Source organism: Vulpes vulpes, chromosome 7 (genome assembly GCF_048418805.1).
Source record: "Vulpes vulpes isolate BD-2025 chromosome 7, VulVul3, whole genome shotgun sequence".
In the NCBI taxonomy this organism is placed as follows: Eukaryota; Metazoa; Chordata; class Mammalia; order Carnivora; family Canidae; genus Vulpes; species Vulpes vulpes.
The window spans coordinates 110,097,303-110,115,431 of record NC_132786.1 but is presented as its reverse complement, the minus strand read 5'-3'; the positions used below and the strand labels follow the sequence as shown (position 1 = coordinate 110,115,431).

The following is an 18,129-nucleotide window of genomic DNA, read 5'->3' as shown; positions in this document are numbered from 1 at the left end:
CAGTCATGATCTCAAGAGTTGTGCGATGGAGACCCACGTCAGGTTCAGTGCTGGGTATGGAGCCTGCTTAAGATTCTCTCTCCCCCTCTACCCCTCCCCAACCTCTCTAAAATAAACAAGTAAACAAATAAATAAATAAAGTCATACCTGGATAGCTGAGCACAGTATTAAAGTATTAAATAAATATTTAAAATAAATAGTTTATTTATAACATGTTGTTTATTTAACATAAATAAAGAATATTCCTCAAATAAGGCCAGGCATCTAGTTTTATTACATATGATGTATGCATCTGGATGATGTCAAAAAGATTTGAGAGCCAAGGAAAATGACCTTCCACTGGCTAAGGATGAGACCACTTGAGTATCAGAATAACACAATGTCTTGATGAGGGGAGAATTAAGACATATTTACAGCAGTTGTTTTCAAATTTTATTCTTCTCTTAGCAAGGAATCCCCACCCCTGCTTTTTTTTTTTTTTTTTTTTTTGAAGAAACTGACTGCTGGGCAGCCCTGTGGCCCAGGGGTTTAGCGCCACCTTCGGCCCAGGGCGTGATCCTGGAGACTCGGGATCGAGTCCCATGTCGGGCTCCCTGCATGGAGCCTGCTCTCTCTCTGCCTGTGTCTCTGCCTCTCTCTCTCTGTGTCTCTCATGAATAAATAAATAAAATCTTAAAAAAAAAAAAAAAAGAAAGAAAGAAAAGGAAAAGAAACTGCAGATCCCCAGCAATAAAAGTGGAGGTGGACAGGAAAGAAGGCTGAGCTGCATTTCCTCCTTTCTCCTCCTGATCCATAGACATACAGAGCCAAACATAGCTTGGGAAACATTATGTTAGGGTTATTATAAGTCAGGTACCACAGTCAGTAAACTTCTTAAATGCATTATGTTTCCAATTCAATTCTTAACTACAGATATCTGTTTATTTAAATACCAGAAAGTTCTCTTTGTTGTGTTAGCCTGTCCATGTGATTAAATATGCCAGAAATTAAAATATGAGTAACTGCAAAACTCCATTTACAAGCCAATGTTCTGTTTTCTCTCTGCGAAAATGACACTAGTTCAAATTAATGTTTTTTTCTCACATTGTGCTTTACATCTGTCCGCAGGGAACTAATGTCACAGGTAAAATCCACCACGGAGGTACAAATGCGGGCGGGGGGGACAGCAATTCTGGCCTCATATACTAAATTGTTATCTCGAGATCTACAACCTTTGGACTTTCTAGTTCAAATCTCATTTCATAGATGGGAAAATACAAGCTGGAGAGGTTGGTGCCCAAGGTTACAGCTTAGGAGGCAGTGGCAGATGCTTACTTATGAATGCCAATGACCATTAATAAGTAGAAGTTTCCACAATTCAGTGATGAGATGGTAGATGATCTGGACTAGCACTGCCCAACAGAACTTTCCATGGTAATGGAAATGCTTTGTAACTGCTCTGTCCAGTACAGGAGCCCTCAGTAACATGTGCCTCTTACGTACATGAAATGTGGCAGTGTGGCTAAGGAACAGAATTTTAGATTTTACTTAATTTTAATTTATCTTCCATTTAAATATAAATAGCCATTATGTTGCTAGTGGCTACGATACTGGATAGTGCAAGTCTAGACTAAAAAAATCTGGTGGGTTTCATGTGGTAAGCTGAATTAATCACAGCAATAAAAATAAGGACAAATGAAGGGCGCCTGGCTGGCTTAGCAGGAAGAGTATGCGACTCTTGATCTCAGGGTTGTGAGTTCCAGCCTCACAATGGATATAGAGATTACTGAAAAGTAAAATTAAAAAAAAAAAAAAAAAGGACAGATGAGAGTAGCTTGAAGAATGAGAAAGACTTACCATCTCCTTCTTCTCCATAGGCCAGAAAAGGAGGTATGGTGATGATGCGCTTTTCCCCCACACACATCCCCAACAGCCCTTTATCCATTCCAGGAATCAGCCAGCCAATGCCCACATATGTGTCATATGTTTTCATGCGATTATGACTGAAAGTCAATGAGAAAGGGGTGAAGTTCCATGCCATGAAGGTGTTTCCAACTCATTTCTCAATAAGGTTTTAGATACACAGCTCAACAGTGAAACTCTACCCATCCCTGAAGACCAGCATTTTTGGGTCTTCGTTCCCAAAGAAAGACAGCAGAAGTCCTCAAATTTAGAAGAAATGAAAATCATGTAATTAAACCACTGTGATTCACAAAACTAAGCCCACTATTCTCTCTAACCAAACACACTATAACAGGAAACCCCAAAGGGTTCACTGTTCTCTAGCTTAGCACCTTACTCCTAGTACTTCTCTATAGCTTCATATACTTTCAGCCTCTCCCTCTTCCTTCCATGGGAAAACTATAAAAATGGATGCAAAAAAAAATGCATCAACCTACTTGGAAATAGGGCCCTTCACATAATGACGAGTTCGCAAGATACTATTATTCAGATAAACATTTTTCTTACATTTCTATGAAATGTATTAAAATTTTGATTCTGGCTTTACAGAGCATGAAGCATCAACCAAAAGCCTTAAGTAAAGGAGTTGGCACTGATGGAAGTTGAGAAGAGTCTCTCTTCTGGTGTCTCCATGGGCATAGAAAGCAAGTGAGATAGAAGGAACTAATGAGCATTTCACCAATATTACCATGAATGGTGGCACTTACCTTGAATCAAACAGTGTCCCATCCAAGAACGTTCCATTATAATGGTACCTTACAAAATCAGATACCTGGATGGTCCGAGGGCAACTGGGGGGCTTGAAATAAGTGTGAACCTGAACTTGATCGTCAGAGTTCCAAATATCCATCAGAAGTACATCAAAATGAAGAACTGAATCTGGGGGGATCACACCAGCTAAAAATTAAAGAGAATTCACACTTGAGAAGCTGCTGCCTTTCAGGCCAGACAAATAAAGACCTACAATGCTGCCTAGGTGTTCAAGAGGGTCACGAAACAATTAAGAAACAGACCATGCTCCCTCCCTTTTTCCTCCAAATGAGAAAAAATTGTCTTCCTCTCAACAAGGGTGACATCCGATACACCTGTGTTAATATCTAGAAGAAATGAACCAAAGATGAAATTTTTGCTGTGTATGTTCACTGCTTCTCATTTTCCTCAATTTAAAGCTTCTGAAGATTCTCTGGTCGGCGTGAATACCCTTTAAATGTTCTGGTTAGGGGATCCCTGGGTGGCGCAGCAGTTTGGTGCCTGCCTTTGGCCCAGGGCGCGATCCTGGAGAGCCGGGATCGAATCCCACGTCGGGCTCCCGGTGCATGGAGCCTGCTTCTCCCTCTGCCTATGTCTCTGCCCCTCTCTCTCTCTCTCTCTCTCTCTGTGACTATCATAAATAAATAAAAATTAAAAAAAAATAAATGTTCTGGTTATTTCTGCAGATGTGTTGACAAAATGGAACAAAAACTTACAAACTCCTTCACTTCCGTAGGCAAGCTTTGGGGGGATCTTCACAAAGCGCCTCTCATTTACACACATCCCAACCAGAGCTTGGTCCATCCCTGCAATCAGCTGTCCTTTTCCCACAAACACGTTGAAAGTGGAGTCTCTGTCATAGCTGAAGACCCAAGAGGTAGAGAAAAAGAAAAGTATAAATTAGTCCTTCCCTTAGTGAAACCAGTCAGTGAAAATGTACCCGTGGACAGAGTGATGTCACTGGAAAGCAAAAACACCCTGTAAAGGAGTTATTGATACAGGAAATGTCTTCACTAATTATACTTGCAGAGTTGGAATTTTTTAAGTTCTTTGAATATTGCCAGCAAATCTAATTTGATAAGCATCGGTATAACCCCTCCTTATATATATCATTTTACAAAATAGCTACCAATACTTCCATGAAAAACGTTTATTCCATTTCTACGTGATTGGTATTTAAAAGCAACAACATAAGATATTAATGCTCCAGTTAACATACATACCTAATTTTTCTTTTTCTCCTTTAGGCCTATTAAGTTAAAGACTCAGCATGGTGTAGCACAAAGGATACTTAAACTCTCTTAAGTGGTTTCTTGCACCACAAAATGGGAGTTAACAATAATAGCCATCCCAAGATCTATATGATATTACAATCTGGTAAGTGCTCTGAAAACCTCAGCGTTATGCCAATATTACTGGAATTATTACAGATAGTGAAAAGTCTAATACGGTCTTGAAATCATGAATCATGTGATTTAAAGGCTGACTGGTGATGGATTTAGGTTGGAAGATAAATAATGGAAGTGTGGTCAACATCCATGCTCTCTTCCTCTCTAATGTCAAATTCTGCAACTAAGAAGGGTTTGCCTCTTAGAAGACTGTGCTAGATGCTTTAGGGGATATAAAAAAGCCCAAGGCATGGATTTTGCCTTTTAAAAAAAATAAATAAAACTAGCGTAGATACCCAGAGAGTTTCAAATACTGTTTCTCTAATAATGAAACACTGGAAATAATTTACAAATTTTGAGGCTATGGCACCAATTGCATTTAAGGCAAAGTCATATAATAAAATGCTCTATGGCCATTTAAAAATATCAGATTTATATCCATTGGCACAGAAGGACATATACAGTAACAGAGAAGTGCAGGTTACAGTGCCCCAGTATACAATAATTCGATTTTGAATTTACACATATAGATGCATACAAAAAAAATCCACAAGGTGATACACAAAAACATTACCAATGGTAATCTAGGAGTAGGGGATTTCAGGTGGTTTAATACTCTCTTCATTTTCAAAATGACCATGTAATATTCATGTAATAAAATATTAAGAGCTGTTGGGGGGTGGCGCCTGGGAGGCTCAGTCAGTTAAGTGTCCCACTCCTGATTGGGGCTCAGGTTGTGGTTTCAGGGTCGTAGGATGCAGCCCCATATTGGGTTCCATGCTCAGTTTGGAGTCTTCTTGAGATTCTCTCTCTCCCTCTGTCCCTCCTCTCACATTTCTCTCTCTCTCTTAAATAGGAAAAAAAATAAAATAAAATAAAATAAAATAAAAAGAAAGAGAAAGAAAGAAAGAAAGAAAGAAAGAAAGAAAGAAAGAAAGAAAGAAGGAAGAAAGAAAGAAAGAAAGAAAGAAAGAAAGAAAGAAAGAAAGAAAGAAGAGCTGTTCAAAGTTACCTCCTTAGGATGTGCTGCCCCTCACTTGGTAAATTACCTCCTCATTTTCCCTAACCAACAGCCTGGAAGAGCAACACTGTCTACTTCACCACTGATCAGGGCAGCTTCCTCAGGCCTGCTCCTTTTTTGGCTTCCTTCTCCAAGTTTTACAACTCATTTTAATAGCCTTCCTTTCGCAAGGTCAGTGAAAAGAAAGCAAGATTCCAAGTTCAGGTCAGCAAGCCAGAGGACAAAAACACATGGTCAGTTCTGTGCCCAAGACAGCTTAGCACCTCCACCCTCCACCTCCTGCCCCCTGGAATGCCAGCTCTCTAATTTCACTCGGCTGGGGCCTTGCCATGCCCTGAACCATCACCCAACAATGAACCAGAACTTGAAGCTTCAAAGACACCCCAGGTACAGAACATGTGCAAAGAGCTACAATGCACAGGCTGGAAACCACTTTATAACTAAGTCTTTCATCCATGGAACCGGAATACAGTTCCCAATTTTTTTTAAATATTTTATTTATTTATTCATGAGAGACACAGAGAGAGAGGCACAGACACAGGCAGAGGGAGAAGCAGGCTCCATGCAGGAAGCCCGATGTGGGACTCGATCCCAGGTCTCCAGGATCACACCCTGGGCTAAAGGCGACGCTAAACTGCTGAGCCACCCGGGCTGCCCTACAGTTCCCAAATTTAACAGATTTTATTTTATTTTATTTTTTATTCATGAGAGACAGAGAGAGAGAGAGGCAGAGACAGGCAGAGGGAGAAGCAGGCTCCCCCGAGGAACCTGATGCAGGACTCGATCCCTGGACCCGGATCATGCCCTGAGCCAAGGGCAGATGCCCAACCGCTGATCCACCCTGGCATCCCACAGTTCCCAAATGTAATGAGTTTTTAATAATAACTACTAGTTAGAGAATGTTTATTATGTGTCAGGCACGGCGGCAGACTAAGCTTTTCCACACGCTACCCCATTTAATCATCATACAAAACGTCAAGGTAGATTCTGATGCTCAGGCTCCTTGGAGGTGAATCTCTCAAGCTCACAAAGTTAGCCAAGTGGGAAAGCAGCTAGGATCCAAGTCTGTCTGACCCTTCACCTCCCAGCATGGCCCTCCCGCCCCAGGTAGTACATAAAAACTGCTGTTGCCAGGGCACCTGGCTGGCTCAGTCGGTTAAACGTCTACTTTCAGCTCAGGTCAGGATCCCAGGGTCCTGGGATTAAGCCTCGCAAGCATTAGGCTCTCTGCTCAGTGAGGAGCCTGTTTCTCCCTCTCCCTCCGCTTGTGTTCTCTCTCTTTCAAAAACAAAAACAAGGGCAGTCCCGGTGGCCCAGTGGTTTAGCACCTGCCTTGGGCCCAGGGCGTGATCCTGGAGACCCAGGATCGAGTTCCGCATCGGGCTCCCTGCATGGAGCCTGCTTCTCCCTCTGCCTGTGTCTCTGCCTCTCTCTCTTTCTCTCTCTCTCTCTGTGCCTCTCATGAATAAATAAATAAAATCTTTAAAAAAACAAAAACAAAAAACCTGTTGTTGCCTTGCAGTATTAATATCTTCCTATGACAACCTAAGCAAAGTGGTAAAAACAAACAAAAATAAAACCTTTCTGAAAGAAGAGTCATAATTTAACATGTGGGGAACTGGCCAGCCCCGGTGGCTCAGTGGTTTAGCGCCACCTTTGGCAGGGGTGAGATCCTGGAGACCCAGGATCAAGTCCTACATCGGGCTCCCTGAATGGAGCCTGCTTCTCCCTCTGCCTGTGTCTCTGCCTCTCTGTCTCTCATGAATAAATAAATAAAATTTAAAAAAAACACACAGGGATCCCTGAGTGGCACAGCGGTTTGGCGCCTGCCTTTGGCCCAGGGCGCGATCCTGGAGACCCGGGATCGAGTCCCATGTCGGGCTCCCGGTGCATGGAGCCTGCTTCTCCCTCTGCCTGTGTCACTGCCTCTCTCTCTCTCTCTGTGACTATCATAAATAAATTAAAAAAGAAAAAAAGAACTGTTAAAAAAACACACACAATGTGTATTTAAAGAAAATAATGCAAAACTATTAAAAAATATTTGAGAACTCTCAGTGCAAGACTAGTCTTATCTCCTGCTTAAAACTGACCATCTGCAAAACTAGCCATTCTGTGCTCTATGAGTAAATCTGTGCTGATCAGCACAACTGGCACAAATTCATACACAGCGTCAAGCCCAGGACCGGTTATGAAAATCATTTCTGCAAGCTTTGGAATAAGCACTTAATAGAGCCTGTCCCAGTATCTAGCTGATTTACACCTTTTGCAGATGTCCCATCTGACGTCCTGCAAGAAACAGATGATACACCCAAACTAGGCCGCTCCAGGAAAGTGTAATGGAGTGTAAAGGAGTGTGCAGGGTGCAGAGAACACAGGGGACAATGTAGTACCTCTGGGGACAAGTCAGGAGTGCTACTGTCAACCCAGGGCTTGAAGGATCCAGGGGCAGAGAAGGTGGTGGTTCAGGGCCACCTGACAAAGCTTAGCTAGGACCTCCAGTCTAGGGACACAGATGGTGGAGGCTCTACAGGTAGGGAGACAGGAAAAAAAGATCTCCAGCTCACCCTCCTCCCTCTGATCTCCTGGTGATGCCCCCCTGGCTCAACCCAACAGACGGGTCGTCGATATAACCCATACTATGCACGTGTAGCCTCACAGGGCAAAAAGCAAGTGGATCAGTGGAGAGGAGACCTGGAAAGGTAAACGGAAATCATCCAGCACATTCAACACCCACCCCTACCCCCACTCCCCCACCCCCGTTTCCTCTCCATCAGCTTATTTTTCTCCCCTGCTCATTCACTGCTATAAACCCTTTTATTGCTGTCCCTGACACTTTTACTGTCCCTTGCCCCAAGGCGGTGATTAGAAGTGGCTGCAGCACTCCCTGACGATGCTCTTCAGGTTTACCAGCCCAAGGATCACTAAGACAGGAGACATTACATAAAACCCATTATATCCAAGTCATTAAACTGTCTATCCATGAGCACACATGATTGCAGCCTATTCCCCAGGATGAGTAACTACCTCTGTGGCTGCATTCCTGAAGCATAAATACTGTGGCTCTGTTTCTTTCTTTCTTTTTTTTTTTTTTAAGATTTTATTTATTTGAGAGAGAGCACAAGTGGGGGAGGGGGAGCAGAGGGAGAAGGAGAGGCAGCCTCTCCGCTGAGCAGAGCCCTATGCAGGGGCTGGAACCCAAGGCCCTGACCAGGGCCCAAGCCAAAGGCAGATGCTCAACCAGCTGGGCCACCCAGGCGCCCCCGTGGCTCTATTTCTAAACATAGGTTTCGGGATCCCTGGGTGGCGCAGCGGTTTGGCGCCTGCCTTTGGCCCAGGGCGCGATCCTGGAGACGCGGGATCGAATCCCACGTCAGGCTCCCGGTGTATGGAGCCTGCTTCTCCCTCTGCCTGTGTCTCTGCCTCTCTCTCTCTCTCTCTCTCTCTCTCTCTGTATGACTATCATAAATAAATAATAAAAAAAAATAAACATAGGTTTCAATCTGTAGTGAGGATGAACTTTTATTTTTATTTATTTTATTTTTTAGGACTTTATTTACTTATTCATGATATCATTCATTTATTTATTCATATTTTTATTTATTTATTCATGAGGCACAGAGAGAGAGAGGCAGAGACACAGGCAGAGGGAGAGGCAGGCTCCTGTGAGGAACCCAACATGGAACTCGAACCCAGGACTCCAGGATCATGACCCAAGCCACAGGCAGACAGCTCAACCACTGAGCCACACAGGCACCCCGAGGATGAACTTGTTTTTTGTTTTTTTTAAGATTTATTTATTTATTTATGATAGACACAGAGAGAGAGAGAGAGAGAGAGAGAGAGAGGCAGAGACACAGGCAGAGGGAGAAGCAGGCTCCATACCGGGAGCCCGACATGGGACTCGATCCCGGGACTCCAGGATCGCGCCCTTGGCTAAAGGCAGGCGCCAAACCGCTGAGCCACCCAGGGATCCCCCTGAACTTTTAAAAGGACATATGTCATGGGGAGCCTGGCTAGCTCAGTTGGAAAAGCATGCAACTTGATCTCGGGGTCATGAGTTTGAACCCCACATTGGGTATAGAGATTACCTAAATAAGTAATTATTAAAAATAAATTAAAGATAAAGGAACATATGTCAAACTGAATGTACTTCCTCCTCCCTAGAGTCCCCAAAGCCCATTCCTTCTCCAAGTTCCTATGCTCCTCTTCACGAAAAAGAAAAACAAAAGAACACAACTTAGGGAAACAGAGGAGACCAGTGCTGGCAACAACATTTGGGAAGACGGAATGGAAAGAGAAGTGTAGGATCTGAGATAGTAGGGAAGAAACGGAATCTAGGGGAAGCGAAAGGAGACCTGGCCACAGGTAGAGCCGTGTGCCTCCCTGCCTGCAGAGGTGCAGCGTGGGAGGCGCCCGGGCAGAAAGAAGCCTGGAGCTTGAAAACATCCAAGCTACAGCTCCACCCCACTCCAAGCCCCTTCCCCACTCCTAGCAGCTTGGCGACTACAGTTTTAAGCTTTATGGAATTACTTAACTGGTTTTTAAAACTCCGAACATATGCAAAATATATGGTACTATTTTTTATGGTACTATTTTTTTAATTAACTTTAAAACTTTTGACAAAAATTTATGTGTGTTTATACTACTTGTTGCTGAGATTATTTTATTCTCAGATCCAGCAACAAAGAAATGGCCATTTCAGAAGGGAGAGAAAACTGCCCTGAGGTTAGAACTGAAGTCCTGATCAGCGATGAGAGGACACATCAGCTTGCTCCATATGCCAGTTTTAGAATCAGGTTAGACAAATAAATGTTAATACAATACTTTCCCACCATCTTTATTGAGGTATAATTGACAAATAAAAATTGCATATAGTTAAAGAGTATAATCTGGTATTTTGATATATGTATATGTGTATGATACATTTATACAGTGTGAAATAATCAGCACAATCAAGCTAATTAACATATCCTCACACAGTTACCATTTTCTTTCTTTTTGTGGTGAGGTTTACCCTAATAGTAAATTAAGGTTTACCCTGACAGTAAATTTCAAGTATAAATAAAGTATAGTTAAATTTCTGGTATACAGTACAGTATCGTTAATTGTATTCATGATGCCATACATTAGATTGAATTCATTCTTTGAACATTAAAGAGACTGTCATGTTTTGAGAATTCCTAACAGCTGGGAAGCAAAGTAATAAAGAGGCAGCTCGGGATCCCTGAGTGGCTCAGGGCTGTTTAGCGCCTGCCTTTAGCCCAGGGCGCGATCCTGGAGTCCCGGGATCGAGTCCTATGTCGGGCTCCCGGTATGGAGCCTGCTTCTCCCTCTGCCTGTGTCTCTGCCTCTCTCTCTCTCTCTCTCTCTCTGTCTATCATGAATAAGTAAATAAAATCTTTAAAAAATATAAAAATAAATAAAAAAAATAAAGAGGCAGCTCACTGGGCATGGGAACCATCTTTGGGGTGCCTGAGAGTTGGTCCCGTCTCAGGCCAACTCAGATGACTGGCTCACCTGGGGCCTGCTTGACAGGCCTGTGGTCCTGCCAGAGCCATCAGTGGATGGGACCGAAACCTGCATGAAATGCACGAAAGCAGGCTCTCACCCCCTAGCTGTTAGCCCAGCTCTGAGATGACCCAGGTAAGATTCAACACCCTCTCCTGGCTGAGTCCTACCACTGAGCCTGAGCTCACGTACAGACTTGAAAAACCTGACTTCTGGCTCCCACCTCACTCCCCACACCACGTTCTCTCACAGGTGACTCTGGGCTTCCCAGACTGTTTCCCCCAAACCACCACCTCGTCCAGCTGCTAATGAGCCATGGCAAGCGGAAAACGCAAGCCCATAATGAAGTGGCAAACTAGCTATGGTCTACCAGCTGGAAAGAAGAACGTTGCAATAGAGAAAAAAGGCGAGGGATCCCTAGATGGTGAAGCGGTTTGGTGCCTGCCTTTGGCCCAAGGCGCAATCCTGGAGACCCAGGATCGAATCCCATATCGGGCTCCCGGTGCATGAAGCCTGCTTCTCCCTCTGCCTGTGTCTCTGCCTCTCTCTCTGTGACTATCATAAATAAATAAATTTTAAAAAAAAAAGAGAAAGAAGGTAAGAGAGGAAGGAGTAAGAGCAGAGGAGGGAAACACATCCATTCTAACTCCACAGAGGATCAGGCTCCGAGATGCGAGCCGTTGGCCTCGATGGTCTTTGGCACATTAAGATATCATTATGAGAAAAACTGCAAAGCAAAGTGAAATAATTCTAATGCTGTAGTGGATCTTCGTTTTTCAGCAACTGCACAAGTTAAAATATCTTTTAAAAGATCTTTATAGATCTTATTCTACATAAATTCTCAGCCAGTAAAATATAACCAAATTAAATACTCAATATGAATGCGCAGTCGCTCGCAATGACCCACAGTTGAATATTCAAAGCAATGCCTGGGGATCCCTGGGTGGCTCAGCGGTTGAGTGCCTGCCTTTGGCCCAGGGCGTGATCCTGGAGTCCTGGGATCGAGTCTCACATCGGGCTCCCTGTGTGGAGCCTGCTTCTCTCTCTGCCTGTGTCTCTGCCTCTCTGTGTGTGTGTGTGTGTCTTTCATGAATAAATAATAAAATAAAAGCAATGCCATTGAGTCTTCACAAGGTGTTTTGTTGCTGTTGTTTTAAAGACAGCAGGCTTTAAAAAAAAAAAAAAAAAAAGACAGCAGGCTTTAAGATTTTATTTATTTATTTATTTATTTATTTGAGAAAAAGAGAGAGCATGCAAGCATGGGGGGTGGCAACAGAGGAGGAGGGGGAGGGAGGGGGAAAAATATCCCAAGCAACCAGGCTCAACACAGGGCTTCATCTCACCACCTATGAGATTATGACCTGAGCTAAAACCAGGGCTCGGATGTTTAACCAACTGAGCCACCCAGGTGCCCCTGCAGGGTGTTTAGTAAGCATGCCAATGGCCTCAAGATACCCTAGTAAGAACTGCCTGGAGGCTAGGCTGTTTTCCTAAAGTTGGCAGAGCCACACTGGACTAACAGACAAGCAGCAACTTCCCTTTTATCACATACCTTTTCTTTTCTTTTTTTAAGATTTTATTTATTTATTCATTCATGAGACACAGAGAGAGAGGCAAAGAGAGAAGCAGGCTCCATGCAGGGAGCCCAATTTGGGACTCGATCCGGGACTCCCGGATCACACCCTGGGCCGAAGGCAGGCGCTCAACCACTGAGCCACCCAGGGATCCCCCATGTAGCTTTTCCATAGGAGGAGCTGCTATGCAGATTCACATGGTAAAAGCGCCTCGCCTAAGTAAGCCATGTCACCACCGGGCCAGTCTCCCTGTTACCACTTAACTTCTCCATCGGGGGTGCTGCCCGGCTCCCTGGCTCTTCTCAGAACCAATCCTGCAGAAGGGGTGAGCCTTAACACCCCTTTCCCCAATACCCACCAGCTGTTGACAGTACATACTCAACAAATATTTGTTGAATGAATAAATGACTAAATACACATATAAAGTTAAGCAGACCTCTGTTCATAAGTCTTTGATTGTTTTAGAGCAATAGTTCTGAGTGTGGTCCTCAGACCAGCAGCAAAGGCATCCCCTGGGAACTTAGAAAAGCCAAATATATTCTCAGGCCCCACCCAGACCTACTGATTCAGGAACTGTGTAGCACAAGCTCTCCAGGTGACTGTGATGCATGTATAGTTTGAACACCACTGTGTTGGAGCATCCAACCCAACAAGGCATGTGGTAGGCACACAATAATATTCACTGACCACCAGGACCTTGAGGGTCTTGCAGACAAGCCTGGAGGCTGTGACTATACTGACCGGATGTTAGCTCTGCCTGCTTACAGGAACACATTCAATTTCAGTCATTAGAAGGAAGATAGAGCAAACAGAAAGACTGTCCAGACTGCCCCCCTTGCCCTTCTTGCTAGGAACCCTATGGAACTCCTAAAAAAGCTGAATCGGGAATGGCTGACAAAGAGCTCCCAAGAGCTGGATAGTGGGAGCAGGAGCCCCCTGGAAACTGTAGCTGGGAAGCTGCTGTTTTCCGTCTGGAGCAGCAGCCACAGGAGCATTTTAACAAGGCCATGGAGGCTCCAAAATAAAATGAAACCAGGTCCAAGGCAGTGGCCAAGAACTATCAGGCTGGGCCTCCTGGCAAGTGCAAATGTCCATAAGCCGAAAAGATACTAACTGCTCCCAAATGCCAGGCAGAGACTCAGGAAGAAAGCTCTATGAGAGGAGAAGCTCTTTGTGGCTTATGACTCTGGTCAAGGTGACAGCTGTTTTCTTCTGAGCAAAACCTCCAAATCAGCAGCCAGAACTCAAAATACCTTAGATTTCTCCTCCCCTAAGCCCTTCGGGCAGGAATAGAATAGTTGTGCCTTCATGCTTCATAAATTCCCGAAGGAATGGAGGCCCTAGAGGAAAACTCATGCTAGTGAAACACCTACTGTGTGTCCTGCCCTTTCCACTCAGTTGTCCACACTGAAGCCACAGAAAAGTCTGATCTCTCAACCCCCTGATTAAAATCCTTTAATGGGGATCCCTGGGTGGCTCAGCAGTTTAGTGCCTGCCTTCCGCCCAGGGCGCGATCCTGGAGCCCGGGATTGAGTCCCACGTCGGGCTCCCGGTATGGAGTCCCTCTGCCTGTGTCTCTGCCTCTCTCTCTCTATGTCTATCATGAATAAATAAAATCTTAAAAAAATAAAATAAAATCCTTCAATGGCTTTCCCTTTTCCTAGATAAAATCCAAATTCCAGAGCCAAGCAAAAAAGATCTCTCAAAGTTGGGCCCAAGTCTTCCTCTCCAGCCTCCTCTGGCCTCTCCTTTACCCTGTTGGTCACTCTCCTACTCTCACTCTAAACTCAGGCCATAGTGAACAGCTTTCACATCCTCCAACACAACGCTCCCACTGCCAGGCCTCTACATTGGCTCTTCCCTCCACCAGCACATCATTTCTTCCCTCTACAGCCTTCACCTCTCAGCTCAGCCCTGGTCAAATTTTTTTTTTTTTAAGATTTATTTATTTATTCATGATAGACAAAGAGAGAGAGAGAGAGAGAGAGAGAGAGGTAGAGACACAGGCAGAGGGAGAAGCAGGGTCCATGCCGGGAGCCCGACACGGGACTCGATCCTGGGACTCCAGGATCGCGCCCTGAGCCAAAGGCAGGTGCTAAACCACTGAGCCACCCAGGGATCCCCCTTTTTTTTTATTTTTAAATTTTTAAAAAAAGATTTATTTTAGAGACAGAGCATGCGTAAGAGGGGCTTAGGGACAGGGAAAAAGAATCTCAAATCAACTCCAAGCTGAACGTGGAGCCCTATGTGAGGCTCCATCTCCTGACCCTGAGATCAGGACCTGAGCTGAAACCAAGAATCAGAAGTTTAACCACCTGTGCCACCCAGGCACTCCAGCCCTGGTCAGTTTTAATCATCTTCAGGTCTTATCCTTGCAATCCTAGAACTCCATCTTGACCACTCTCCCTCTCTCCAACCCCTTACGACAAATAGTTAAGCTTTCTGTGTGTTTCCACAGCTCCTTGCCTTTCTTTCATTATATATATATATATGCACCGACCATGAACCTCAAACCATAGACTGGTGCTACACTGCCTAAATTCAAAGCCTCACTCTACAACTTAGTAGCCAGGTCCTTTGAGCACATTACTTGAACTTCCTGAGCCTTGGTTTCTTCATTTGTTGTTGACGTACCTCCTTCATTGTCTTGTGAGGTTAAATGAATTTGAGAGTAAATGGATTCATACATCAAAAGGTACACGGTAAAAACTGTGTAAACTCTACATGAGAGACCAAAGTGTATGCTATTATTGTTTCTGTACATATCACATTATGTAATTGGACTATAAGCTGTAGGGACAGGGAAAGATACCATCTTCTGGGGCAGACACTACACACACATTTGCTGAATGGATGGTAGTGATAATGTCTTCCATTGTCCCACACTGCCTCACAGTGGCTGCCACAACTAGAGGGTAGAAAACAATCACACAGCGTGTTTTAGTGGGAATTATTAATTACCAACAGCACAAGCAGGAAATTCTTCCTTATTTCTAACTAAAGAAGCAAATAAAACAAGGTATACAAATGGCCAATAAACACACAAAAAGATGCTCAGCATCTTTAGTCATGAGGGAAATGTGAACCAAAACCACAACGAGACACCACTGCTCACCTACTAGGATAGCTAGAGCTAGAATAAAAAAGATAGACAATTACAGTTGTTGGGGGAGAATGTGGAGAACTAGGACCACTCACTCATACGTTGGCGGTGAAAGTGTAAAATGGTGAAGCCACTTTGGAATACAGTTTGGCAGTTCCTTAAAAAATTAAACAATTACCATAGGACCCAGCAATTCCACTGCTAGGTACATATCCAACAGAAAGAAAAGCATATATCCCCACAAAACCCGGTACATAAATGTTCATTGGCCAAAAAGTATAAGCAATGCAAATGACCATCAACTGGTGGACAAACAATATATGGCACAGTCACACAGCGGAATATTATATAACCAGAAAAAGGAATGCAGTACTGGTACATGGATGAACCCTGAAAATATCACGTTAACGGAAAAAAGCCAGATACAAAACACCAGAAATTATGATTCCACATAAAGATCGAAAGTAGATTAGTGGTGACTGATGGAGGGGAGGGGAGTGAGTGCTAATGGGTCCAGCCTTTTTTGGGAGTGATGAGAATTTTCTAGAATTAGTTGTGATAGTTGCACAAATCTATGAATATACTAAAAACCACCAAACTGTATGCCTTAAATGGGTGAACTGTATGGCATGTGAATGATACATAAAGCTGTTCTAAAAAAGCAACAGAGGGGGCAGCCCGAGTGGCTCAGCGGTTTAGTACCGCCTTCGGCCCAGGGTGTTACCCTGGAGACCTGGGATCGAGTCCCACCTCTGGCTTCCTGCATGGAGCCTGCTTCTCCCTCTGCCTGTGTCTCTGCCTCTCTGTTTCTTGAAAAAAATAAAGAAAATCTTAAAAAAAAAAAAAAAGGCAACTGAAACAACAGACCATTGCTAAGCACTTGCTATGTATCACTTAGCATGCTAAACAGCTTTTGGATATTCATTGTCTGAAATTTCCAAAAAAGGCAAGAGAGGCGACAAGAATCTTTAGGAAGATAACTTCTGGAGTGAGCCTAGGTCAGCGGAGGGCACACAGCAGAGGCTCAACAAACGCTGTCTTTGCCTAGACTGGTCACTGATGGAGAGACGCGCAGGCACAGACCTGGGTTGGTAACAAAGCCTCGGGGAGGAGAGCAGAGGGTAGCTGGCGGAAGAGGTCTCCTAACCCTAACGCTCAACTGGAGAGAGGCTGGGGACAGGTACTGGTATGTGATCTTGGGGCAGAGAGAGAAGGAATCCTGGGCATACTCCAGGGCCCCAGGGCAAAGTTGAGAGACCTGCAGAGGCTGGGGACAGGTATTGGTGTGTGATCTTGGGGCAGAGAGGAGAGAAGGAATCCTGGGCATAGTCCAGGGCCCCTGGGGCAAAGCTGAGAGACCTGCTCTGGACCACCCCAAGCCCAAGAGCCAAGAAAGGAAGGGCAGTAGTACCAGCAGGCACAGGCTCTGGCCTGGACTGTCAGGGTCTTCCGGTCGCGGCCTCCACTCAAACAAGTTCCTTAGCCCCACTGGCCTCAAGTCACCTCAGTGGCAACAGAATGGTACCTACTAAGGGATCTGTTTTAAGAACTGAATAAGTTCATTGTAGGGAGAGCACTCGCTACCCTGGCTCAGGGCAATAGCTCCACAGACGTTAATGCTCTGTCATCAGCAGCTCATCACCACCGTCATCGGCATCATCATCCTGTACTGCGACAGGCATCACCTGGCTCAGGGGGCCCGCGGAGGGGCCCGTAAAGGGAGGTGGCAGACAGACATCAACATTCACTCTTGGGGTGTGTGTGTGGGGGGGGTGTTTGCAGAGGGGCCATTCCGCCCGGTGTGGCCGCGCTGGCAGGACAGGAAGGCCGGGACGTGTTCCAAGCCCTCTGAGCCCGGCCCTATGCGAGGCTCGGGCCCGGGGGGGCGGACCAGGGCCGCGCAGGTAGGGTCACCCGAGAGGTGGAGGGAGGCGGGGGAAGGAGGGGCGCGGGGCTCGCGGGGCGGGGCCGGGGGAGGGCCGGCGGGAGGGACGGGCCTGCCCGGGGAGCGGGGAGCGGGGGGCGGGGGGCGGGGGGCGGGCGCCGCTGCGGCGGAGGCCCGGTACCTGGAGTCGAACTTCTGGCCGTCGGGGAACGTGCCCACGTAGTGGTAGCGCACGAAGTCGCCGCTGCGCACGGTGCGCGGGCACTCGTCGGGCACCGAGCGCCGCTCGACCTGCAGCTCCGCGTCCAGGCCCAGGCCCGCCACGGGCGCCGCCTGCCCGGTCACCCAGAGCAGCAGCAGCAGCAGCGGCGGCGGCGGCGGCCGTCGGCCCCGGGCCCTGGGCGCCATCGCGGGGGCGAGGAGGGCGCGGGGGGCGCGGGGGGCGCGGGGGCGGCGAGGGCGCGCGGAGCTCGCGGGGCCGGGTCGGAGCTGGGCGCGCCGCGGCGCTTGCAAACGTGGAAAGACTCCGGGCCCTCCCCGGGCGCTCCCCGCCGCAGCCGCAGCCGCCGCCCGCTCCGCCGGCGCCCGCCCCGCCCCCGCCCCCCGCCGCAGCCGAGCAGGGGAGGAGCCGCAGCCGCGCCCCGCCCCGCCCCGGGAAGCGGGCCCGCGGCGCCGGGGCAACCTGTCCTCGAGGGACGGACCGACCGCTCCTCGGGACCGGGCTCCTGCCCAGACCTGGAGGACGAGAGCGCACGCGCGCGGCCCCGCCTCCGCCAGTCCCCGGGGACTCCAGCCTCGGCGCCGCCGGAGGCTCCTACGTGGCCGCGGATCCAGTGACTTCGGGCTGCTTTGGGGAGCGGGGGAAGCTTAGATTGGTATTATGTTTTGCTTTGTTTTTTTTTAACTTAGTTACAAGAATGGATTCTACAAAAAAAAAAAAAAAAAAAGGAAGAAAAGAA

At 46.3% G+C, this 18,129-nt stretch overlaps 1 protein-coding gene across 1 annotated transcript in view; it reads right to left on the bottom strand.

The window, feature by feature from the left end:
- Positions 1 to 17,739, bottom strand: part of FKBP9 (FKBP prolyl isomerase 9) — a 41,001-nt gene extending 23,262 nt beyond the window's left edge. The window contains exons 1-4 of the mRNA XM_072764679.1: positions 17,352 to 17,739; positions 3,408 to 3,553; positions 2,649 to 2,838; positions 1,837 to 1,982 (exon numbers count right to left, since the gene is read on the bottom strand). Of these exons, the coding sequence (XP_072620780.1) occupies positions 1,837 to 1,982; positions 2,649 to 2,838; positions 3,408 to 3,553; positions 17,352 to 17,578 (709 nt within the window). The 5' untranslated portion in view covers positions 17,579 to 17,739. The remainder of the gene's footprint in view (positions 1 to 1,836; positions 1,983 to 2,648; positions 2,839 to 3,407; positions 3,554 to 17,351) is intronic.
- Positions 17,740 to 18,129: the final 390 nt, after the last annotated feature.